Source organism: Denticeps clupeoides, chromosome 9 (genome assembly GCF_900700375.1).
Source record: "Denticeps clupeoides chromosome 9, fDenClu1.1, whole genome shotgun sequence".
Lineage (NCBI taxonomy): Eukaryota > Metazoa > Chordata > Actinopteri > Clupeiformes > Denticipitidae > Denticeps > Denticeps clupeoides.
This window is the reverse complement of record NC_041715.1, coordinates 15,982,541-16,008,950: the sequence shown is the minus strand read 5'-3', so window position 1 is coordinate 16,008,950 and position 26,410 is coordinate 15,982,541. Positions and strand designations below refer to the sequence as shown.

Here is a 26,410-nt window from a genome sequence, read left to right as displayed (position 1 = left end):
ATTCCAAAAGATTTTTTTGTGTGGGGTGCCGAGAATAGAATGTTGTATTACATCATAATATATTATATTAGATTACATAATATATAGGACGATTTTCTATTGACACGGGGGTATGCTGAAAGCCTAAACTACTTATATAAAGTAGTTAAAAGCGAATTTAATTAAATAAACAACTCGTTCACTGAAACGAGCCGATTCTATTCGTTCACTTTGAAGAGCCACACCAGAGAGCTGTTCGGTAGCGACCGACACTCCAGTCAGCGCAGCTTGGTCGTGACGGGAAGGTGAGCAGGTGGGTTTCGCACTAGTTTAACAAACTGTAATTTGTTAAATCTCTTCCATCCACGGTAGTGGGATGAAGTTTATGCTTCCAGTCATCATCGAAGCGGGACGTGACAAACGTCATTTGAGACCATTTGAGTAGGGATTTGATGAAACGTTAGCATATGGTGCTAGTCGGCTAGCAGCCCTGCTAGCTGAAAAAGTGTTTAGCCGAGCAGTGTGCTGAGATTTGATGGGATTTAAAATGATCCTCGGCACTCGGGGGCCACTTGACAACTTTGCATCAAGTTAGTCGTTTACACATGTCGTGGTGGTTTATAATGGAAAATTCAGACGTCCCCCTGCATTAAGACTTTTAATCACTGTATCGATCAGGTGGTTATCTAACCTGCCCTGCGTGTTTTGGGAATAAGTGTGATTGATTTGTTTCCCGTTTAAGTTTTGCGTGGAAAAAACACGGAAAATCAACTCTTTTTTTCCATTTGGTTGAGATTGGCAGGTTTGTGGAGATTAGAATCCATTTGTTACAAACGCAATTCCTCCATTTGACTGTAAACGTTTTGTCGGCCCTGATCCCTGAAAACGTGTGTGTGTGTGTGTGAGTGTGAGTGTGTGTGTGTGTGTGTGTGTGTATGTGTGTGCGCGTGTGCGTGGTGGCCCAGGTGGTTGTTGCTTGTGGTTAAACGCTGCTGTCATCCAGCAGCGGAGGGCCTGCTCTTCCATTGGACAGAACCCTCGGGGCGGGCCTTCCTGCAGGAAGTGGTGCGGGCTGCCAGGATGGGGGGGTGGCCAGGAATATGTGCGTTAAGCAGGCAGCCCTTTGCAGTGTTGGTGAGGCGGGGGGGGTGAAAGGCCAGCCTGTGTGGGGGCGCTTGGAGGTGAATGACAGCTCGGACGCTCATGCGGTCGGAATCTGAGGGAGGCGAAGGAGACTTTTGGCGAAGTTCGGAGGGACCGCCCTCTCTGCTCTTGAAGAAGAGGCTTCTTGCTGCGTGGCCTTTTGTGCCAAAAGTGTCCGTGCAAGGTACAGGCCAACAGGATGTGCTGATTTGCATTCGGCTGCTGGTGCGTTACCGTTCTCACTGCATCGTGGAGGAAGATGAAGCTCCGCCTTACTGCTTTTTCTCCCCAGCGGTAACTGGGACCTGATGGTGTTAACATTTGTCTGATGTCTCGGTGGACTTAGCATTATTTTATCGGATTCTAATGCAGATGATGAGGACAGAGTATTTCGGTTTTACATCATTCAGATGGGTGTATGTGGCATTTTGAAACCCCTGCAAACCCCTGATCTCAGATGCATTAAGACGGGTCTGAAGTGAACGAATGAGAAGAATATGTGTAAAAACAGGCCGTAAAAGACAGAGTAGCGCGTTTGTAGAAATGCGGCCTTAATAGCACTGGAGATAATTAAGGTCACCGTTGTTCAGTTCACACGTGAGACCGTTCAGATTTGAGATGCTCTGGTGGGGGCAGAAAAATAGTCTGCGGCCTCAGAATAGCTTAGGCCTTCTAGCCCCTTCATTTGAAGCAAGGGCGTGAACATCGAAGATGAACATATCATATAAAGGCCTGCTTCAAACGTTGCGCATTGAATTATTTACTAGCACGGAAATGAGCAACTCAATATGTCCGTTCTATTAAAGGTGCGGTGTGCAGAGCTCATACTCCAGTCGAAACAGGGCAGTATGTCACCAGTGCGGCCCCTTCCCCTGTCTGCAGACTCACTTCGTATTACCGGAACTTCATTTTCATTTCATTCTTACTGTATTACCTATTAATAACTGAGTGGTAACTTGGGGCTATTACGTGGTACTACAGTATGTTTCGGCAATGCAATAAATACTCGGATTGGACTTTTTATTTCTTTACATTCTGTTGATGATCTTAGTTTTTTGGGAAAATAACGAAGTAATGCTGTCTCACCATGAAACACGAAACTCAGGGGAAAGACGAAGCGGCTAGTTGATGCTGGAGATTGAGAGACCTTATAATAAAATCCATGAATTAGTTGTGGTTGGGGGGAAAACTGAATGTGAAATGTGTCCAGACTGCACCCATAAATAGAAACTAGGCTGAAGTATTATGCATAATGGAACTTGAAATGAATTTTGGAGGCTCCTGGCATGTCCGTTAGAGCATCGATTGTCTTTGGTTGTCAAATTTCGTCGCAAATCGCAACATTACCTCTATGCCAAAGTAAATATGGCTTGATTCTATACGGTATATCATCATTAGGGGGGGTGAGGCTGGATGAACGTTAATCCCCCTCCGACGAACGAAAAAGCTTACAAAAACAGTGGTCAGGCAGATAGATTACAAATAGGAGGAATCTTCCATCTGTGGTTTGTTTGAGCTGCAGAGCATCCTCAAACTCCAGACGGAGAAGAGGAAAATGGCCGTAAAAGTCTGAGCTGACAGACAGTAATCGCAGACCCTCACAACCGACTGACCATTAGAGGTTTTCATTTCTAAAATTCCCTGACCGCAATTATCATCTTAATAATCGATTAAGGAGGCCTTCTTATAGGTCAAGTTTAGCCTAGTTTTCACTATTTAAACTTCAATATTTTTTTCTTTCTTTTATTCTGAAGTTTGGACTCAAGCTTTGTAGCTCCACATCTATTTCTTCCTGCCTGCCACTATCAATGGGTTGTGGCTTTCAGAGTCTTTCTTGTACGTTCCTTTCCATCTTGTGGCTTATTTTGCGCTGAGAACCAGTTTCATTAGTTCCATATCACCATGTAGGTCTTGTACGAGTGTAGATTAAATCTGCAGCCATGTTCTCAGTGTAGGATAATAGGTCATGTCCCTGAGGATTCATGACATTTGGTTATCAGAGAAGAAGCATATTAGGGCAGTGATTGGTGCTTCTGTTAATGGGTTTGCCGCATTCGGAAGATCCTACAGTCTCAGACAGAGACTCCCTCCGGAAATCCCATTATAGTGAAGACCACTTTCTTTTAATAGGATTACGAATGTTCTCAGCTGGTACTCCTGAGCCTCCACTGTTGTAATGAGCCAAAATGGATTTTAAACATTTCTTTCTTGCTTTTTTTTTTTTTTACAGATGTTCAGAAAGTGCCTTTGAGATGTGGACATCAACCTGAAGCTGCTTTGCGGACACTGGATCTACAGCCAATACTGTTTTTCCTTAAAGAGAAGCAGTTTCTTAAATCTCAAATGTTCATCTGTTCTGCCTGAGTCCATCATTTAAGGAATTCAAGTGAAAGGATTTACTGAGGAGGGGGAAGGACTGGCGTAGTAGACGTCAACCCAGTATCAAACTGTGTTTTTCAGAGCCACCTTCTTACTTCCTGTGTCGTTGATTGTTCCACTGACGGCTGAAAGACACTAATGTATTTTTGCTGTGAGCATGTTTCTTATTCCTATAAGAGCTATCAGAAGAACTGTATCGACTAGGAAATAGTAGTTTCACATAGAAACTACCAAGAAGCCATCAGCCTACGTCAGATTTTCAGATTTTCTTAAAGACACTTTCACTGATCGTGGTTAGAAACACGAATACATACTTTTTTTCCCTGAAAGCACAGCTAATATTGATATGGCTTTCAACCTATCCTCAATACGTGACACAAAATGGCTGACTCTGGAAGTCTGTCGGCAGTTTCAGAGGGGCACTTGTTCACGCAGTGATGAGGAATGCAAATTTGCACACCCACCAAAGAGCTGCCAGGTGGAAAATGGAAGAGTTATCGCCTGCTTCGATTCACTGAAGGTAAGGAATGCTGTGCTATGTTCAAAATTTTCCAAGAATTCCTCTCTTTCAGAGGGGACAACCCTCAGTGTCCTTTAAAAGCTCACACAACAAAACAATTAATTCATGTAACAAATGAACAAATGCATTCAACAAATTTTACAATAGAACACTGAAGGTTCCCTGACGTGAATTTTTTGCTTTTATATCAGTCTTATTGGTCCCCTAATGCTGTACCTGAAGTCTCTGTCTGAAATTCAGCCTCGGTTCAGAATTACAGCCACTTTTATCCAGTTCCACAACGGGATTTCCCCAGGATGCGCCGTTTCGGTGTCTGTAGGAGAGAGGTGGGATGAGAGCAGCCTATAGAAGTGAACGGAAGTTACGTCATCATCACCATTCACCAACAACGTTTGGCGCGAACAGGAAGTCATGTTGGCGCTTTTAAAGAAAAAATTAACCCACTAATTCTTCAGCGGCTCGCACGACAGAACAGTTAAAATATATATATTTGGAAGTCATGACGGTCAGTGGAGTTGCTTTTTATGGGGAGGGGTGGGACAAAGCATGAGAAAGGGGAGGTAACCTTTGGTGATAGGTGTAAAGAGTGCTTTGGCCATTCACATACAGAATTAGGGGACAACTAAGGCTGATAGTAAAAGAAAAAAAAAATGTCAGGGGACCTTTAAAACAGGACACATTTAATAATATGCTGTATAGGATCAATTATTTTTGATTGATTCACTCCTTCATCAAATAGTGAAACATTCCAATTCAAATCTGTCACGCCCTAATTATGTCACCCTAATACTCTCCATTTAAGATCAAATTTGCAGAATTAGAACTAGGCTAGAAAATGTCAGTGGACCTGGAGCTGTCATTTGGTTGGGCGAGGCAGACAAAGCAGTGAAGAAGCAAGTGATGTCCCAGCGAGAGTCACGATCTTCTGACATCATAAGGGGACAAATTAAGAGATCTGACCGTCTGAGCTGCCACTCTTTGAACGGTGTAGCAGAATGGCCAAAGCACTCTTTACACCTATCACCATTTCTATCCACTGCAGGACCATAGACAGGCTAGGGGAACTCATATTAATGTTAAATAATCTCACACAGGGAAATTGTCATGATAGTGGACCTTTAAGATGGACAGTGCTGTCCAGCACTAGCAGTTGTCCACTGACTTGTATTAATGTGTTAATACCGTCACATGACTTCCCATGGGATTATTACTGGCAGTCTCACACTCACCTCAGCAGTCCTTTAATCCAGATCGTGACTCTCGCTGGGACATCACTTGCTTCAGGATCTTTACTACCCTGACAAATGACTGCTCCAGGTCCATTGACATTTTCTAGCCTGGTTCTAATTCTGCTTGTTTGATCTTAAATAGAGAGTAGTAGGGGGACATAATTAGGGTGTGACAGATTTTAATTGGAAGTTGAATATCTGATAAAGGAGCGTACCGTGTAAAAATCATTGATCCTATACAGCATATTATTAAATGTGCTCTGTTTTAAAGGTCCCCTGGCATGAATTTTTTTCTTTCGTTTACTATCAGCCTTAGTTGTCCCCTGATTCTGTATCTGAAGTCTCTGTCTCAAATTCAGCCTCGGTTCAGAATTCCAGCCACTTTTATCCAGTCTTACAACAAGATTTCCCCAGGACGGTGTCTGTAGCTTTAAATGCTAATGAGGAGATGAGAGGCGGGATGTGGAGAAGAGCAGCCTATAGAAGTGAGCAGGCATTCGCAGAAATGAAAAAAGGGAGGTAACCTTTCCCATTATGATGACATAAGGGGAGAAATTCCAGATTCCAGAACTCGTATTAATGTTAAATAATATCACACAGTGAAATTTTCATGACGGGACCTTTCCTTGGGGAAATAAGGAATAAGACAGAGGACGTGCACACTCTGAACACCATCAAAAGGGAATTTTAAGATGACTGACTCTCAGCCATTATTTCTACATCACAGTCCCACCCTTGTCAGAGCAGGGCTCCACTCACCTTTCCAAGCTCCATAATGTGTTCCCTGGGGTTCTCAGCACAGTCTGCTGTTCCTGGCAAGTTCCTGGAATGGTCTTTTCCCCCAATATTCCTTCATAGTGAAGAGTAATATATTGCATTTATAATTTTTGTTGTCAAGAATATTAGTTTATTTGTGGTAAAATATGTACAGCTGTACTTTGAAGGGTACTGAGCCTCAAAATGCAAAGAATGCAATTAGGGTACATTTCAGATACCTTATTAAAACAAGTTTTAGGAGCAAAAATGGTAGAAACCTAGAGGGACTGCATAATTAAATGTAAACAAGCATTGTGTTATTTAAATAAACTTTCTGACAATATATTTAATGTAAACTATATTTAATGTAATGTAAACCACCAAGTTTTACATAATCACTCGCATCATAGAAATACTTGGTATTTCACTGGCACTATGGGTCTGACAGAAAGTCCACTTTCTGTAGAATTGGCCAGATATTGTTTTATCTGGTATACGGTTATGCTATATGATGATGATGTATCTGTGAAAAACTTCTTGCTGAGGTGCCTTTGCTATGGACCCATTTTATGCTTTATGCTGTTTATAAACAGTTATATTTAAATTTGCTAATCCAATTATATACTGCAATATATACCATCTATGGCTAAATTTGTTGCAATATAGACTTTATGCCATATCACACATTTAATGCTCCGAACTTGAGTGTCATTTCGTGTGCGGCCGGTGAATGCGTTCTGGTGGCCGTTGGCTGTGCTTTTTTTATAAAAAATGATGGAACAAGGTTTCTCCCATTACTAAAATCAGCGTTCATGTGCAAACATCACCTCTCACCACTCACCTTCATCATAAACACTGTGCCCAGCATCTGCATTTACACTCGGGAGGTGCAAACAACAGCTCTTTCATTAAGATGGTGGTGTTTAGCAGAAGTTAACAGCTGAGCTGTTCTTTTCCCAGTTCATAAACACACACATCACACAGCATAACCTGGACAGATTTATGATTTACTGGCCTACAGTCATCCTTCATACAAGTCATCACCTTTGTTCCCCATTTGAGTCTGGTTGCCGAAGAGTTGAGTTCCCTGGCAAGTTTTCTTCTGAGATGTCGATTACGATGCTTTTTATTGCTGAAGAGTATGGATTAGATTTCTTTTTGAGGTAGGGTTGCCCTTTATGAACAGGCTCAATTTATTCTAGCCTCACAGCCTGCAAATAATAAAGACTAAATTGACATTTGAGGGGTGGGTTTTGTTCCCATCTGATGGGAGGTGGTTCTGGCAACTGGTGACTTGTTGTGGAAACTTTTACAAGGTTCTTTTTGGAAGAGGTCTGCAGACAGTCTAGTAATCTAGGCTGTAAATGACATGGGTTATGTATTACTGGCCTTCGGCTTTAACACAAGGAAATATTATTACGTTTATTATCACATGCGTTTTCAAAGCACATCGGATTCTGTTGCTTATCATTTAATAAACGTTAACACTGATCTCAGTTTCAGTTTTCTACCATTTATCCCATTATTATGTGGCAAGAGTGGATGGAAAATGTATCTTCCCTGCTAATTTGCCTCCTTGGCTATCCTGTTTATTGCATGGTGTTTAACATTCAGTGTGTGGGTGGGGTGACCAGCATACCACATGCTGTTCTCGCAGGATTAGACTAATTTATTTGCTGAGTGAGTGCAGCAGTTGAAAAACCACGAACAATTTCTGAGGTTCACACAGAAATGGCTTTAATCTCTTTCATGGGTGTTTTATACTTTTTGTTTCTATGCAGTTGTAATGAGATTATTTTGATATTTTGTCAGTTTGTAACATCTCTGTCTGGTGATATCATCTTGTGTACTTAGTGACCAAATTTTGTAATTAAAAGATGGAGCAGTCTAATGATTATATATATGTATGAACAACTGGACAATATGAAAAAGTAAAAGAGGGCATCTTAAAAGGTCCCCCATTAGGATTTGTTTGTTTTATTTTGCTTTATATAAATCTTAGTAGTGCGGAATTACAGCCACTTTAATCCAGTATCCCTATTCTGAAAATTTCCCTTAGTGAGATTATTTAATATTAATATTATTTCCCTAGCCTGTCTATGGTCCTACAGTGGCTAGAAATGGCGAAAATGTATAAAGAGTGCCATCATAAGGGGACAAATTCCAGATCCAGGGCTGAGCTGCCGCTCTCTAAATGACAAGGCAGAATGACCAAAACACTCTTTACACCTATCGCCATTTCTCGCCACTGCAGGACCATAAACACGCTAGAGGAACTCATATTAATGTTAAATAATCTCACAAAGTCAACTTCCGTCCTAACACCGGACCCAGAGTATCTCCGTATCCTGACACAAAGTTACGTGTTTCTGTGTCTGAGACCACTGTATAGTATTTCCTGTAGGATCAGTGGCTTTTAGGCTGCTTTAGCAAGGAAAGAAAAATTAGCTTCTGAAATGTAAAGGGAACGCCTGGACAAGGTCCTTTGTATTTGTCTAGGTCTGTTCTTCTGTCCCTCATACAGAGCTCTGACCTTTAGAAAGCAGAAGATCTATCCACAGGCAGCACCTAATGCGCTCATTTAATTCTCTACTGGCCCAGTGGGGATTTGATGCAATCTTTGGTTAACACCGGGTTACATCCCTGTGTGTTCGCTGCTAATTCTATGAGATATTAAATATTATTACATGTGAAATCAAGAGTGAATGAACGCATTGGCCTGAATATAACATGACACCCTGCCTGTCTTTTCAAGACTAATTGAAATATTAAAATATCATAATAATATCTGTTGTCCTAGCAAAAACCAAAAACTTTCAGGTTCCTTGGGCTGAACTATTTATGTTGTGTGTGTTAGTTCAGGTGCTGATCAGAGATGAGTCCAGGGTGGAGTTAATGTGACATGTTATTCCAGCCTGTTCATAGAATTAACAACCACAGAACAAACCTACCTGCCTGTGGGCCATTGTTCTCGGTGATGTGTACCTGGGTATGATGGCCTGTGCAGAGCTGAACCTTGTCAAGTAGCTTCTCGCAGCTGGAGGTGGACTCCTTGTCATTGTTTGTGCATCTCTTGTGGACCCGTGGCTGCGTTTAATTTGTCAATTGATCTTACTGTGTAACTACTGTTACTGTAATTTCCAGTCCAATTCAAACACACTCCTCAGCTCTCTGGCTCACAAACGAACCAAATGGCATCTCTCTCCCGCACTAATCATCTGCATTAGACATTTAACACTTGCTGAAAAACGACCTTTTTATTCAAGTGCAGTCAATTTTCAGCAGGCGGTGTTCAACTACACCAGCTCCTTGTTTCAGCACTCTGGCTGTCAAATGTGCATTTATGGTTTATTATTCAGCATTAAAGGTCCATGACATGCTTTTTTTTTTTTTACTCTTATATCGGTCTTGTTAGTCCCCTAATTCTGTATCTGAAGTCTCTTTCTGAAATTCAGTTTCGGTGCAGAATTACAGCCACTTTGATCCAGTCCCACAATGAGATTTCCCAGGATGCACCGTTTCGGTGTCTGTAGCTTTAAATGGTAATGAGAGGAGGGACGAGGAGGAGAGCAGCCTATAGAAGTGAGCAGACATTTGTGAAAGTGAAAGTGAAGTGATCGTCACTTGTGATACACAGCAGCACAGAACACGGTGCGCACAGTGAAATTTGTCCTCTGCATTTAACCCATCACGCTGAGTGAGCAGTGGGCAGCCATGACAGGCACCCGGTGAGCAGTGTGTGGGGACGGTGCTTTGCTCAGTGACACCTCAGTGGCTTAACCGCTAGGCCACCACTGCCCCATCATGTGGAAATGACGTTATCAATTACGTAATCAACAACATTCACCACCAACTAGTCATATCAGAGTCTCGCATGACAGAACTATACTACCAATACATTTGTGCTCATTTTTACATCCAATCACAGAGCAACTGCAATGCTTTGCACGTGTGGAAGCCATGACTCTGGGTGGACTCTGGGTTAGTTGAGGGGTGGGAAAAGCATGAGATGGGAGGTAACCTTTGACAACTTAATGGGACAAATTCCAGATCCGACCATCTGAGCTGCAGCTCTCTGAACAGTGAAACAGAATGACCAAAGCACTCTTTACCCCATCGCCATTTCTAGCCACTGCAGGACCACTGACATGCTTGGGGAAAGCATGTCAGTGGATTATTTAATTTTAAATAATCTCACAAAGTGAAATTGTCATGAGACCTTTAACATATATTTATTTTCATAAGCCCTGTGAGCAGTGTTCTCCCCCCATGCATACCCTTGAATGTGCTGACCCTTTAATGTGGCAAATTCCATGCCATGATTTTCACAGCTTTTTCCGGCTGACATTTTTATTAGCCAAATGCTGCTATGCCAGAGGACCTAGACACAGAAAAACATTTTACACAGGGACCATCAGCTCAAACCTTCATGCATTAAATACCTGGCCTACAAAGCTGCTGTATTCTGGAAGTGCAGCTGAGCCTACCTCTCTATTATAGCCTGAAGTGGATGTGGCTTTACATAAAACATGTATCTGTGTACATAAGAGTCATAGTCATAGTGTCTCGCAAACACCAAGTGCTCTCTAATGACACTGTGTTTGGTTTGTTCTGTGAGCAAGTTTTATAATGAGAACAGAAACACAAGGAGGAAGGACACAAGATTGTGGGCTCAGTGTTGCCAGATTGTGCGCTTTTTTTTTAATGTTTTGGGATTAATTTCTTGTCAGGAACAGGTATTTAGGAACACAATGTTTCATCCAATTAGGTTCAGTACTTGCAACAGTTAAATACTTATTAGATCATTTCAGCAGTTTTGTGTGTATTTTGGGGCATTTTTAATGATTATAGGTGTGAAACAGGTATCTGGCAACACTGCTCGTGCTATTTTACACATGTGACGTACTGACTGGAGCACATTTAAATCATCCACATTTAAAATGTGGAAGCAAGGTACATGAGAGTTGTCCATCCTTATGATAGGCAAGTTTCATTTTACATTTTAACGTTCATGTATTGGGGTTCATGTACTTACACATTAAGAAACCAGTATTTTTCTCTTTAAGGTACAGCAAGTTGTTCCTTCCTTTTTTTTTTATCTGTCTTTTTATTTGTGCAAATCCTGAGGACATACCTGATCTTACACTATCGAACAAGCCCGCTTCAAACCTCACAGATTGCTGAAGGCATTTGTTTTCGTAGATTTTCCCTCCCCCTCTTACTCACTTGTACAAATACAGTGCTACGTTTTGTTCGCGCTGGTGAATAGGGTGCTTGTGTTTACAGCAGCTGTGCATGTGTATGTGTGTGTGTGTGTGTCTGCGTATGTGTGTGCACGTTTTTTTTTTTTTTTTTGCATCACTCAATAATTCAGCCCCTCACTCGCGTGGCATGAATGGAGGGCCCTCATAAATTATGTGCTGCCAAAACAAACCAACACACACACCCTCTACTCCCAAAAGGACTTCCAACCTCTGGTGATAAAGGCTGCTGATGTTTCCAGCTCCTCGGTTTGCTTCGGTCCGTCCCCTTTCTTGTCAGCCCAGAATAGAGAGTGGAACTGAAATAAAATGCAAATGGTATTTCTGCATCTGAAAGGCCTTTCTCTTCTGAAATATAATGGCTTTATTTGTGACACTGCCATTAGCTGGGCACAAGAGGAACCTTTTTCTTGAAGGCCAGGTCACTGTATGACGAGGTGTGGCAAAAAGCAAAAAAATATCACCTCTTTCTCTTTTAGGGTGCAGCGCACAATTAGGAAGTTAGGCATTATTAATGAAAAATGTGGGTCACCACTTAATCGTATGGCAGAATTGACTAAATATTAATTTCCCAGGAGAACCACTGATTGACAGATGGAGCAGCGACGAAGATCTCAACAGGAGGAAATCTAGGGCTTTCTCTTTTTATAGGAGTACATTTCTTTTTCTTAATTTATAGTGCCTTGTTAAATCGACCCCTTCTTTGCCATTATTTGTACATGACGTGTGTATTAAATGTCAGATGTATGCGCTGGACCTCTATAGGCCTTTACTTTGCGACATCAAAAAGGCCAAACGGGGACAGGAGCCAGAATGAGGTCAGTGTGGAGAGGTCTGTCGAGAGGACACTGGCAGTCAACATTGCTGAAAGGACTCTGGCTTCTGCGCTCTCCCCACAATGGGACTTTTTGGGATATCGGTGGAGAGGGGCCCTGCATTAAGCAAGCATGCAGACATTTTTTGGCCATTCAGCTGTTCCTTTAAGCCTCTCTCAGTGGAGTATTTTAAACCCTGCCTGTTTATTATGTACCGTCAGACAGGCCCAGTATGCCATAATGCCTGTGCTACTATATCAAAATGTACCTTTATAAAGTTTTCAGAGGAGAGAATTTATTCTAAACTGAACTTGCAAGGTTTTTATGTGGGGACGTGCAAAGGCTTGAAACAGACGATGAAGGCAGGTCAAGGAGATATGAATGAAAAAAGCTGTTCTAAGAAACCAAGTAGGACATCAGTGGTACACAAACACAGTGAGAAGTCTGCAGGAAGGGTGTGTAGGAACATGTAGGAACAGCTGGAAGAACTGACAAGGCGTGTAACAGGGATTAGTACTAGGATTTACACAATTCGCCACATGATCATTTATTACGTTGCCCACATTAAAAGTTTTGCCAGTGTTGATTCTGTGCTAGTTGACACAGGGTGGTTCTTTTGATATTTATAACTGAATAAGGAAAAATCACTCAGAGAACAATTTCAAAGAAACACCTAAAGTTTGTTATAAATCACTTTATTTTTATGTATATCGTACAGGCCTAAAGTTTGGACACACCTTCTCATTCAATGTGTTTTCTTTATTTTCATTCCCATTTACATTGGTAGATTCTCACTGAAGGCATCTAAACTATGAATGAACACATGTGGAGTTATGTACTTAACAAAAAGTGGAGACCTGGTCTCCACAGTCACCGGACCTGAACCCAATCCAGATGGTTTGGGGTGAGCTGGACCCCAACAAGTGCTAAACACCTCTGGGAACTCCTTCAAGACTGTTGGAAAAGCATTTCAGGTGACGACCTCTTGAAGCTCATCGAGAGAATGCCAAGAGTGTGCAAAGCAGTAATCAGAGCAAAGAAACTAGAATATAAAACATGTTTTCAGTTATTTCACCTTTTTTGTTAAGTACATAACTCCACATGTGTTCATTCATAGTTTTGATGCCTTCAGTGAGAGTCTACCAACGTAAATGGTCATGAAAACAAAGAAAACACATTGAATAAGAAGGCGTGTCCAAACTTTTGGCCTGTACATAATGTGTGTGTGTGTGTGTGTGTGTGTGTGTTTATGTAAATTCAGTGTGTTTTAACACCACTGCTGTTCACATCCTTCCTTTCTGCTATAAAAACATGGTTTCTCATAAACAGGCTTAAGTGATCATCTTAAACTTAGACTGGACACCAGCCAAAGGTTCACGTGTGAACAGTCACAAGCAAATGCAACAAAATTCAAGAGGAAAACTCATTTTAAAAGCATGAGCTTCAGTCTAAATCAAAATGCTTGAATTCACATGCATATAAATGCATAAACTCCTCAAAATTTGGAGTCACTAGTGACCTCAGACATTGTGCTCTGTGTCAGAAGAATCTACAGAAGGTAGAGGGGAGCAAAATGTGTATATATATATAAACAAATATTAGGAGAGAAAATGCATTTAACAGCCTTAACCAAAATGTGGGGAGTGTTCGCAAATGTCAGTTTTAATAGCTTGTCAGTCCAAAATGTTTAATTAAAGCTTTAATATTCTCTTAGCACGTTTGGTTTGGTAGCTGGCGTGGCAGTTTGTGATGACAGGAGGGGTTTTAAATCTTCCACAATGAGGAAGTAGGTGTGCATGAGAGCTGCCAGTTATCACTATTGGCCCCTCCCATTTTAACCTTTTGAGGTGAGCAGTTAGCACTTGTTCCAAGATACTGACAACTGCCAAGCTGTCTTTTCTTCTTCATTTATATCTGCTTGTTTCTGTAAATATTGATGACATACTTGATGGCAAACTTGCCCCACCCAGCTCAGGCACATAGTCTGATCGTCATCAATCTTACTACAGTTCTGGAGAGTGTGCGAATCTAAATTTTAACACCATAAAAATGTGTGTGAAACATGACACCTGCTAACTGGAACTGAGTAGAATAGCACTGTGGGAAATGGGATTGCTACTCATGAGTGTGGGCGGAGATCTAGATGGATATTTGGTGGTTCATGTTGACACTGAATGATATTATCTGTACATTCTGGTGATACTGACTGACTGTCGCGACCTGCTCCAGCACCATCATCTGCCCATCGAAATTGCAGAGCTGATGCAAGAACGTTGTTATGCTGCTAAAGATACACTGTAGATCTCTGCTGTTCTCCCCTCCCCACTGCAGGGACGGTGCTCCAGAGAGAACTGCAAGTATCTACACCCGCCATCACACTTAAAGACCCAGCTGGAGATAAACGGACGCAACAACCTCATCCAGCAGAAGACGGCGGCGGCCATGCTGGCACAGCAGATGCAGTTCATGATCCCAGGCACAAATCTGCCTCAAGTAGTAAGGAAACTTGTGTAACTTTAATAAAAAAAAATGTCTTCATAAACTTTTTGATCACTTTATTGGACGCACCTACCCAAGATTCCCAATAGTTGTTTTTACAATGTCAGGCATTCTTCTACTCCGTTTAAGTGGCCTGCTTAACAATCGCCCTGTGGTTAGAGTCCGATTGCTGAAGCAAGGAAAAAGTGTATATAGCTTTCATACACAATGACAATATCTTTCTCCACAGCCTACATTTCCTGTAAGCCAGGGTCTGGGGACGAGCCCAGCACTGAGCTACAGTCCTTATATTGCTCCCATGACTCACGGAATGGGACTTGTTGCCACGGAGATGCTCCCCAGCACCCCAGTCATTGTGCCAAGCAGCCCCGCTGTGTCCCTGCAGAGCGCCTGTTCTTCACCATCCCAAAAGACCCTGCGCCCTGACAAGCTGGAGGTGCGGACTGCTCGATGCAAAAAGAAAAAAAACATGACAGACCGGTCACAGCATGATGTGTTTCAGCTCAGTTTTTACATTTTCAGTGAACTGTAGAATATCGCAATATGTACGGAATCACTATATATCGCGATATAATCATATAGTGACCCATGCATAGTGATTAGGGGTGTTGAAATTAATCGTATAGTTGATGCAGCACGACGCACACATGGACGATATTGCATCGATGGAGAGCAGAACATAATTGATTACATCATAGTGATGTTGCTTGGTGATTTTCTGGCGGCGTTATACAAATTCTTGTAGCCTGATCTACAGAGGACAGCACCGCTCCGGGTTGGAGTTTCACGCTGCACGCCGCTGCACCCGGCGGCCTTGTTCCGGCACCACGGTCATTTGTTGAGCTTTGACCGCTGCGGAGTCACGACTTTTTGCGCTACCAATAGAACCCAAGCGGGCCACTTCGAAACACTCACACCTATAATAGTGATATGTATTGTATCGTGAAATCCTTGCTGTACACCCCTAGTTGTAGTTCTGTTATTCATAATATCCTCACTGTAGTACAGTTACACAGAAAGCGTGTACACAGAAAGTGAGGATATTATGAATAATAAATACACTGCATTTAAAGACACAGTGATTATTACCAATAAACGCGAGACTCCTGGCCTGTACCACTGGGGGAGCCTTTGTACCTTCAGTGGTACCACAGATTGAGAACCAAGGGTTTGTTGCAATATGGTTCTGTACTCATTCGTACATATTCTTTATGTCTTAGGTGTGCCGCGAGTTCCAGCGTGGGAACTGTGCCAGAGGCGAGACGGACTGCCGCTTCGCCCATCCTGGCGACAGCCCTGTGATTGACACGAGCGACAACACCGTCACCGTCTGCATGGACTACATCAAGAGCCGCTGCTCAAGAGAGAAGTGCAAGTACTTCCACCCACCATCGCACTTACAGGCCAAAATCAAATCCTCCCAGCAGCAGGTCAGCCAGACGACTGTAGCAGCACAGACAGCGGCTGCAGCCATGGTACGACCTACCACACACACACCAGCCTTACACCTGTATAATCCACCGTTTCATTTACCTACAACCCCTGGAAAAAATGGAATTACTACTCTTAGATGTGTTTTACATTACGCAAAACAATTTTATTTAACAGCTGATTGATCATTTAGGGTTAGGGTTAGATGATTCAGAGAAACTAAAAAATTTAGTAAAACTAATTCACTAAAAATAGAATTAAATTGGGTTCTGCTGTTTAGATGTATTCGAAAATGTCCAAAGCACCTCATCCTTATCAACATTCTCGTGATTTCATATCAAGATCAGTCTGTCGCCCTTACTTATTAATCATTGCAGCACATATGTTTGGTTCATGTGTAGCACTGCTTTAATGCTTTTCCTATAATTTCATTTTGGTTTTTGCTTTAAAACCTCTAGTGCTCAAAACTGTAGGGAAATTAAGATTTGCCAGCCCAGCTGCAGACAGTCTGGCTCATGACTCCAGGATATGCAGTCCCAGTTAATGTATGTGATTAAGTATGGATGTTACATTATGCATCTATTAATAGCTTTAAATCAGATGGCAGGTCTGCACCATTATCAGAAAGGGTCTTACATTCCCCAGTCTTACTGCTAGGATGCCTCTACATTTAGCAAGATTTCTCCTAAACCATTCATATTTATAAAAGTTCTAAAATCAGACTGAATGAAAAGGGTTTCCATTTGTTTAGGATCCTGTGGTTTTTTTTTTGCATTTCTCCAGCATAATGATGCATGTCCATACCATTGTCACGCATTGTATATTTAATATTCAGTGTTCTCTATATCGTCTGGACCCATATTTAACACAGCGAAATCACAGCAGTTGATTGCACCTCATGTTTCTAATCATGTTTGCCATCATCAACATTACATTAAAGTGCAAGGACTATAAAACACTTTTATATATACATATTTGTAGTTGCACACAGATCATGCATGCAATTTTGACAAAATAATTATTACTAGTTTCATTTTTTTCAGTTTTCGTAGTGGTGTAATTATTCTGTAGTAAATATACTTCAATTAAAATGAAATATCAGAAGCGCAGATTTTAACCTCAGCTGAGAAGCCTGGGGCATGCATGCTGATGGGCTGCACTATATTTTCCTTTCTTCCTCTAGTCATTTGATGAGTCATTTCCCATCATAAACAACACATGGATCTGTACATAAGGCGTTGTTGAAAATCTTAATCCCTTTGTGAGCTCATAATTCCACTTTGCTTATTAAAGATGCAGATGTTTATCATTCAATTTTAATTTATTCTCCGCTGTTATTTAGAACAAATTAAACATATTCATGTTGTCATAGGAAAAACTAATTACTGTACATTTAGCTATGCACCACGTTTGTAATTTCTCTTGTAGTAGATACAGGCGTTTACTTGCTACTCCAGGTTGTTGTCTCATTGAAGTAATAGTTTTGTTTCTAAGCATGCCTGTTGTGGTATTCTGCATTCAGCTTGTTTTGTTCTTTTGTTTTTTGTTTTTTCCTCCCACCTGTCCACAATGCAATGCTGTCCCCCATGATGCACCTCTGCTTGCTGTTACCTGTATGTTAATACGCTTGAATCCCATTGGCCCACTGTCATCATGTGCTCGCTGCCTGCTATTAAAAGACTCAGTCGACTGCCAAAGCAATGAAGCGACCCCTCGGGGCATCTGTAGATCTGGTACTTTGACTTTTTGCTTTGCATGTAGCTTTAATTGCTCTCTACCTGCTCACATAATATAATTTTGGTTTTGTATGTGTGTGAACCAGTAACTCATTCAGTATGTGCAATCAGTACATTTTGTGTTATCCTACATTAAATAGTTTTATACCATTTTGTGAAGTGTTATTTATTTAAATTGAACATTGTAAAGACCCATTGATACATGCATGTAAAGACCCATTGATTCTATATAAATCCCATTCTGTAGAGGTCAGGTTGTTATGTGAAATATTTGCTTGTGGCTATGTGCTAATGTTATGTATGCTGTTTCGGCAGGCCTTCCCCCACAGTGTCTTGCAGCCCTTACCAAAGAGACCAGCCCTTGAGAAGTCTTCAAACGGTGCCAGCGCTCTGTTCAACCCCAGTGTTCTGCACTATCAGCAGGCCCTGGCCAGCGCTCAGCTCCAGCAGCCTGCTGCCTTCTTCCCCACCGGTATGTCTTACACAGGCCACTAGCGGGAGACAGTACTAAAGCGTATCGTATTACCATTCACACTGTATTCTTGTCCTATGCAAAAACAACCGATGAGATTTAAACATGTAATATGATGATGCCGCAGGCCTTTGAAGCTCAGAATTTCCCTTTTTGTGTCTTTACTGAGGAATTATGTTCAGTCCCCAGTTGCTTCAAAGTGATGATTTTTAGTTAGTCATTACTGCAAGAACATTAGCATCATATCAATATTTAATGATGGGCAAACCTGTTAGTGGCTTCTTATTATTCTGCATTTTAATGATTGACTAATATGCTGGTTCATGTACAAACAACTATGCCTGCCCCTCTCCCACGAGGAAAACTAACAGTGTTTCCTGGAGCAATTAGAGAAGCAGGAATGAGTGCAAAGTCAAGTTAGAAGCAGCAATTTACTGTAGAGGGATGTGATTTATGGTTTGGCTGCTCACTTCCTCTCGACGTGCCACGCCAGCGCCTACACGCTGATTAGCCTCCAGCTCCAGTGTTTTACACTCCCATCTGTGTTTTACTGCACATGTTTGATAGGGACCCGTCAGTTTTTATTTGTCTGTATTTTGCACATGGGCACTCATTAAATCTCCCCCTACTTGTGTATGTTCAAAAGGTCAGACACCTGGCTGAACGTGATAGCGTAGCAGCTCAGGAATTTAGGCAGCATGCGGAAAGAAATGAGCGCTTGCTAATCTCTTTTCCCCCCATATTAACCTCTATTCACTCTCCACTGCACAATCATCCAGGGTCAGTCTTGTGCATGACTCCTGCTACCAGCATTGGTAGGTCCCCTTGCTTCTTCTTCTTTTTTTTTTTTGATATCACTTCTGATGAACTGTTATGCCTCAAGAACCCTTACAGTTGATTTAAAATGCCACACTATTCCAGTGTCTTCTGTACGTCACTGCCAGGCCTTTTTAAAACAACTGCAAGAGGTTCACTAGTGTTTTAACTGAGTCTAATTATTAGCATCGTGTTATTTTAATTAGTCTTGCTGTTTTTTTCCCCATTGTGTTTCGTATTTCCTTATTACATGTCTTTTTTCATAATGTATTATTATACATATCTCCCCCCAAAAAAGTATATAGACATTCCTCTCTGCTCTGCCCTGTGATTCAGGAAATCTGAATAGCTGAATTTCCAAAATTTGGTCACGTAAAAAAAAAGATTGTTATATCCTCCTTCTGGGTTATTTATTTATTTGTTTGTTTGTTTTGTGTGTGTGTGTGTGTGTGTGTGTGTGTGTGTGTGTGCATCTAGCCAAAAAACGCTGACGTTCAAATTCATTTTCTGAATTGTTGTAACTTGTAATCTGCTTTCTTCCTCTTTGATTTTTCTCCCATTGCTTATTTGCTTTGCTCTGTTGCATGCCATCTGCTGGTCTAACCTAATGATGGCTTGCTGCTATGTTCAATGGGGAAAAAACATGTTGCCATGGTTACCATAATGCTCCACCTACTTGTTCATTGCTTCCATGGTCCCCTTCCTGAAAAAGTACCCATGATGTACAGTGCTACGCCTGCTACTGTCTCTGCAGCAACAACTCCTGCCACAAGTGTCCCCTACGCAGCAACAGCACCAGCCAATCAGGTTTGCTCCTTTTGAAGCTTTCTTTCATGGATCCCTGAGCTCTAAGTATGTGCTTACTGTGTTCATTACACAGACAACAAAAATTATTTTCTCCAATATTACAGCATCAGGATAATTGATGCTCCCTATTGAAGTGGCCATGAGAAACAAAAGCACTTATTTAGAGTTCCACCATGTGCAATTTAGTAGGCCTGTTATGTGGCTTAATTTCTTTCAGTGTGTGTGTTTTTTTGCATGTCTTTGTGCTTTTGGTTTACTTTCCCTTTTTATCAAGCATTTATACTCCTTTAGTTTAAACCTATAGCTGATTAACAGGATTTAAAAAGACAATAGTATCAGTGAAATAGCACCATGCTGATGCTATAGTCTGACAGGGGTTCAAAATCATCTGTTATATGGGCAAAATTTTTTCACATTTATTTTCCTGGTTTTATAGGTTTTAATGCTTTGCAGGAATAATTAGATTTCGAAGCTGGGTGTGTTGCTTTGTAGTTTTTCTTCTGCTGTGCTCTTACTGCCCTCTGTTGACCATTCTGTACAAGTTTAGATAATATAACTGAACAGTGTGACGCTGTAAAATAATTCAATTGCAACGAACAGCTTACATTCACGTAGAACAGATGTGCATGAATGCAGTAAACAGAGTGTGCTGTTATATCTGTGTGCTTAAATCTGTTGCACTAAATGTCAAAATTTCCCGTCCCTAACCTGGCTTGAGCAACGCGGAAGCCTATGCTTGCTGTCAATTCAGAGTCTGTGCCATGTTAGACCAACAATGTGCTGCACTGCTACTTCAGTGCTCAAGTTGGTGTATTCGCACATCAGTGTTTTGTTCTCACTGTTCTCACTGACACTGTACGGTGAGAGTTGTGGCCGTTACTTCTTGATGTGAACATCAAAACAATTGTAAAGCAGTGAGATGATTCTGTGGTCGTTTTTTTTAAGGTAGTAAGAACACATGAATTTTTAACAAAATGCGAACAACATGAATGTGTACCATTCTGACCTGAATATAAGACAGAACCTCTTTTTCAAGCCTTATTTAAACACTTGTTTTTGTATTTTACACCTTCTACCTGCAATGCCTTTTTTTTGCATAGACCCCAAACGTAAGACACCACCACTTCAGACTCATTTCTGCACTTTCAGGCATATTTTCACAATGAATAAAAAGTAGTGCATTCAGGACAATATGGTAGGAAAAGTCATGCACAATACACAGTGGATATCACTATATGCATCTTCAATGAATTCCAGATTTGATTGTTTTTTATGGAATTCGAATTGAAGTCCCCTGGTGTCAATTTAAGATACACTGCAGTTTCTTTTTTGACGTTGCTTGTTGAATCCATTTTCACTGATAGCTTTCTCACTATAACAGTAAAATATTAGCAAGCTGTGCGAGGGCTAAGGGATCACTGTATTTTTACAGTTTTGGGTACTATTAATTCTTACCTAGTTACTTTTATACACAGCATACAAGAATCTGGCAAAACACATCTAATTTACTGTTAAGCTGTTTTGTTTCGCCCTTCATTTCGCACTATTTCCTAACATTATTGAGGATCGTGTCAGTTTTCAGTAAATGTAATTATTATTTTGCGAATTATTATATGCTAACATATCCTAAACATCACCATATTTTAGTTAACCCATTGTGGCCCTGTCCTGTTTTTTACATGCCCAGTTAGCATGCTAGAAGTGTTGTTTTCGTTTTTGCTGTTAACAAACCTTTAAAACGTGACTGAAACAAGACGAGATGCACCATAAATGCTGGTCATGTGACGATAACTATTTCCTTGTTAGTTTAATTGTAGGTTAATATTATGCAGTATTTCTGTTTCCTGTGTCTCGATCCAGTTGCATAGATGGCGTCACTTCCTTAATCCTGATTCGTGCCACAACTGGAATGGATGTAGTGTATTCTTGAGTACAGGATAACAATAATATAATAATAAGGTAACATTGTTTTAATTGTGAATTGGGTTTGACTAAAAGACAATTTTCTTTTTGTCTATTATACAGGTAGTTGTACTATATTGACTTGGTTAAACATAATTGCATTACTGAAAAAATAGACTAAAATACATTGACTAAAACTAGACTAAATTCTAGACTAAAATAGGACTAAAATGCTCAGACCTTTAGTCGAATGAAATTTGACTAGATTAATAAAATCTAAAATGACACCTTGACACAAAGTCTAGACTAAAACTAAAATTAAGGCTACCCAAAAGCCTTAATTAGAGGATGGCCCCACCCCATGATTGGTGTTTACATTAGTTTTAACCTTTTGGCACACTAGCATTAACATGCTAATATATGCTAATTAATATGTCCCAAATGATACCAAATTTCACCCAATGCATCATGGCCTCCCCCTGTTGTTTATGTTAACGTTAGCATTCTGGCTCCGTTCAGTGACAGTTTTTTGACGTTAGTGTTAGCTTGCAAGAAAACCCAAAATCTTCAAATTTTACCCAATTTTACAAAATTTTACAAAAAATGTCTTTTTCCTTCACCCTGTTTTCATATTGTCTCATAACTTTTACAAATTTCCAAGCCAACATGAAGTTTGTTCACAAACTAGTTACCAGATGTGGTTCAAATTGTGTTGCTTTGGAACAGCTGGAGTGTAACTAGAAATGTAACTATTTCAACATGGAAGATAAATACAACGATTTTCATTAAGGGTTCTAATCTTGTAAGCTATAAATATTAACAGGTAAATTGTGTTTTATAACAAGCATCCACCTTAGATTTTGCTGTTCAGCAGATCAACTAAACTTCACACTAAGTACAAATATATTGCAGTTTAGCTTCCCTCTCATCTTGTTCTTGCTTAAGTAAAGCAAGATCATTATTGGTAATTAATTGTAAAAAAGAACCCACCACCGGTAACTGTAACAAGTGATCTGTGTCTCTACCTCTCCCCCCACCCCTCCCGTTAACAGATCATCTTGAAATAACTAAACAACAAGGAATGGAGTGTCAGCATGCAGAGCTAAGAGACCCCAAACAGCTCTTCTGTAAATACCACAACATTTTCTCCACACAAGACCTACAGCAACCTGCATGCTAAAGAGCAACAAGGAAGAGTTCTCATGTCTCAATTTACCAATATACCCGTTGGATTAATGCTAGAATTGTTTTATTTCACACAATCAGATTATTGTATGTAAATACACAAAACTTTGTGAATGTTGAGATTTTACGGAAACATTTAACAACTGGCTTTTTTGTTTTAACATGTTACGTTGTTGTTAAGATACTAAGTACCAAGGAAACGAATTAATTTGCACTCTTGAGGAAAGTGTCACAACCAGTACTTACTACTGTTCTGTATATGAAAACAGTACAATACAGATTCTTGTACAAATGGTGGCCGAGGTGTCCTACTATTGTGGCCACATGTGGCCTGTCCATCAAAGCTACTGGCAAGACTGAAATATGGCCTCATATTTAACATGAATGTTGCAGAAGATTTCTACAGCACCACTGCACCCTCTTACAGTTTGCCTTTGCTTTAGGAGCGCAGCGCCCCCCTGTGGAGTCACAGATGAGTGGGTAACCTATAGTGACTGAAAGGTTTAAATAATTTTTTTTAACAAAAAACATTGCATATTTTAATTACTTTTAGCTGTATTTTTTTTCCAGGTGAGTTTTAGTCAGCGTGTATAGCCTCTGTAGGTTTATTTATTGAAGCAAACTACCCCAAATACTGTGCCATGTGGTCAGAGGTCAGGGATGCCGAGCGAGGCTTCAGTCACTGGTGTGGACGTCTGCAGGCAGACTTCACGTAACAAGGAAATAGAGACTCAGGAGGAGCAAGCGGACGGGTGCATCACGGAGATGTTGTTAGTTTGTAAGTGAGTGGTTGTTGTAAGTTTTTATTATTTTCTTAACTGTAGAAGTGCCTAAAGTTATGTACTTACTGCAACATGCATCTTGAGAAGATGGTAACGTTCAAAGTGGAATGTGTGTTAATCCAAAGTGTCATTTTTGTTTAAAACAAAAAAAACAAAACAGGAAATGTTTGGATCAAATGCTCTTTAATTTAGTCTATTTCATATTATTACACAGAATTTGATGTGCAGTGCATTAGTACACTCTCTTCAGTATTTGGGAATAAGAAATTAACAGAAATATTAAAATACCAGGAGATTTACTTTATTTTAATGATATGGTTGCTTATTGAGTTTGAAAATAGAAGGTTTGATTTATGCTTCTGACTTTACAATATGTGTATTTAATTCCATTACTCTGTCAAAAATCTGTCAAATGACATTAAACACTGTAATTTGTGTTGTGTACAGGCTGTTACTAATTATGTTGATTGTTTTCAATCATTATATGCATTTCATACATTGTATGCTGACACATTCCTATGTCCATCATCACTTTAGACACAGTCTTCCAGTGTGTGTGTGTGTCTGTGTGTACGCTGTGTGATATTTCCTTTTTCAACTCAACTCATAAAAATCACTTTACTTGTGTCTCTCATAATCATCAGTTTCCTTCAATTGAGATTTTTTTTTCTTTGACTGAATGTTTGGATTTAAACAACTTTGTAACTTTCTGTACTTCTGAATGTAATTTATGGGGTAGGGGTGTATTTTGTTGGACAAGGGTCTGTGAGAGAGTGGGCTCTTGGTTAACCGTCTGTGATGAGGGGTATTTGGGGGAGCAGTGCAGCCCTCCGGTACCCGCTGCCATGCCAGCATCACAGTACGGCACACATTACAATTAAAGTCACTTCTTGTATAAAGACATTTTATTGTATAGATGCTATTTTACTGAGGGAAAGCAAAAATCAATTAAATTAACTAAGAAACATACTTAACAATTTGTCCATATCTCATAACAATACTAATTTTATTGCAGTGGCGACCTTAATTGCTAAAATTGAGGTCTTTTTGTAATTGTTACCTTTTTAGAACAATGTATTACACTAGTCTGTATGCATGTTACACTAGGAGATCTGGGTGTCACTTGGCACCAAATTGGCGAATTCAATGTCATTTAATCACGCCTTTCCCGTTAACGGTCAGTTTAAAATGTAGATTATAGTTTGTAACTGTTTATTCCGAGCAGAGACATGGGGTTCCTCGTGCTGAAAGTTGTTCCACTGGTCGATCCGATTCGTTTACAATCGCGTGTCAATAGATAATCACTAACCAGTTTTGGCAGCAATATTCTTGTTGCCGCATAGATTGTGTACTGCCATGTACATTACCTGGACTCTGCTGTCAAGTGTTTGGTTTCAGAATTGTGGAAAACGCTGAATGTTTAACAATGTGCGTCTGGTGATGGTGACATATTTCCTAAGCACTTCCTGGGCAGTAGTAGAACTGACCGGACATGTTTCTTAGTGTGAACTTTGCCTTACCTTTAGAGTACTGTTATTCTTGTAGAGCTCCTTACAATACAGAGGATTGTAACCAGTCTTTGGTGGGATAATCCCATGTAACGTACCCTTTACCTTTTCACCATGGACGTGTAACGTTGGGCCAAAAAAGGAGGGGCTCCCTGGCAAACCCCAGCGGTGTACACTTCTGGCCTTTACGTTGTTTCTGCTGGTTGTAAAGTGCTGCGGAATGAACCTCTGCTCTCCGACATGGTGCCACGTCATTCCATCAGCAAGCAAAACTTTTTTTTTTCACCGGAAAAACGAGAGTGACTGATTGGACGTGGTTTATTTTGTGTGCATATTTTAATGTATTCTTTATGTCATATAAAGTGGGTTCTTTCAGGTTTCTTTAGAAATGTGTAAAAAGTCTATTATAACAAAAACAAATAAAGCATTATCAACGCAAAGTCTCATTTGTTACTGTGTCTTCTTATTAAAAACAAAAAAAGTGAAGTGATTGTGAATCGCAGCACCCGGTGACACAACGAAATGTGTCCTCTGCTTTTAAACATCATCCTTGGTGAGCAGTGGGCAGCTATGACTGGCGCCCGGGGAGCAGGGGACGGTGCTTTACTCAGGGATTCGAACTGGCAACCTTCCGACTACATGTCCACTTCCTTACCCACTAGGCCACCACTGCCCCAATTTCGCACACATTTATACAAACAAATAATTTGAAAACTATTGAGACCTTTTTTTTAGCGATTCCCTATAATTCCCCAAGCACATTAGATTCAAGAAAGAAAACTATTTGCTACAAAATTGTAGGAGATAACAAATTTCTTGGGTGGGCCTACAGACTACCTTCCTCTTTCCAGAGCCCTGTTTCAATCCCATTAAATCCACATCTTTTTAAATGTCTATTGCTACCCACATTAGGGCAGTGGTGGCCTAGCGGTTAAGGAAGTGGCCCCATAATCAGAAGGTTGCCGGTTCGAATCCCGATCTGCCAAGGTGCCATTGAGGTGCCACTGAGCAAAGCACCGTCCCCACACACTGCTCCCCGGGCGCCTGTCATGGCTGCCCACTGCTCACTCAGGGTGATGGGTTAAATGCAGAGGACAAATTTCACTGTGTGTACCGTGTGCTGTGCTGCTGCTGTGTATTACATGTGACAATCACTTCACTTTAACTTTAAAACAAGCCATCAGGCTGCA

General features: G+C 40.6%; 1 protein-coding gene across 9 annotated transcripts; it reads left to right on the top strand.

Moving 5' to 3' along the window:
- The first annotated feature begins 237 nt into the window (after nt 1-237).
- On the top strand, nt 238-25,660 carry LOC114796523 (muscleblind-like protein 2a). Of its 9 annotated transcripts, XM_028990749.1 has the most exons (10): nt 238-292; nt 3,353-4,021; nt 14,414-14,578; nt 14,811-15,017; nt 15,802-16,056; nt 17,692-17,745; nt 18,064-18,220; nt 19,000-19,035; nt 19,749-19,843; nt 22,798-25,660. In XM_028990749.1, the coding sequence occupies exons 2-10, from the start codon at nt 3,848-3,850 to the stop codon at nt 22,810-22,812; spliced, it is 1,158 nt and encodes a 385-aa protein (XP_028846582.1). In that variant the 5' UTR covers nt 238-292; nt 3,353-3,847; the 3' UTR covers nt 22,813-25,660. The 9 variants fall into 9 exon arrangements, with proteins under 9 accessions (XP_028846582.1, XP_028846586.1, XP_028846584.1 ...); XM_028990753.1 differs by lacking the exon at nt 17,692-17,745; XM_028990751.1 differs by lacking the exon at nt 19,000-19,035.
- The last annotated feature ends 750 nt before the right edge of the window (nt 25,661-26,410 follow it).

Coding starts and splice junctions, on each gene's coding strand:
- LOC114796523 (XM_028990746.1), top strand. CDS start 3,848: ATGGCTTTCAACCTATCCTCAATACGTGACACAAAATGGCTGACTCTG. Junction 15,018..15,801: donor TGCGCCCTGACAAGCTGGAG/GTGCGGACTGCT, acceptor TTTATGTCTTAG/GTGTGCCGCGAGTTCCAGCG. Junction 16,057..17,691: donor AGACAGCGGCTGCAGCCATG/GTACGACCTACC, acceptor TGCTATTAAAAG/ACTCAGTCGACTGCCAAAGC.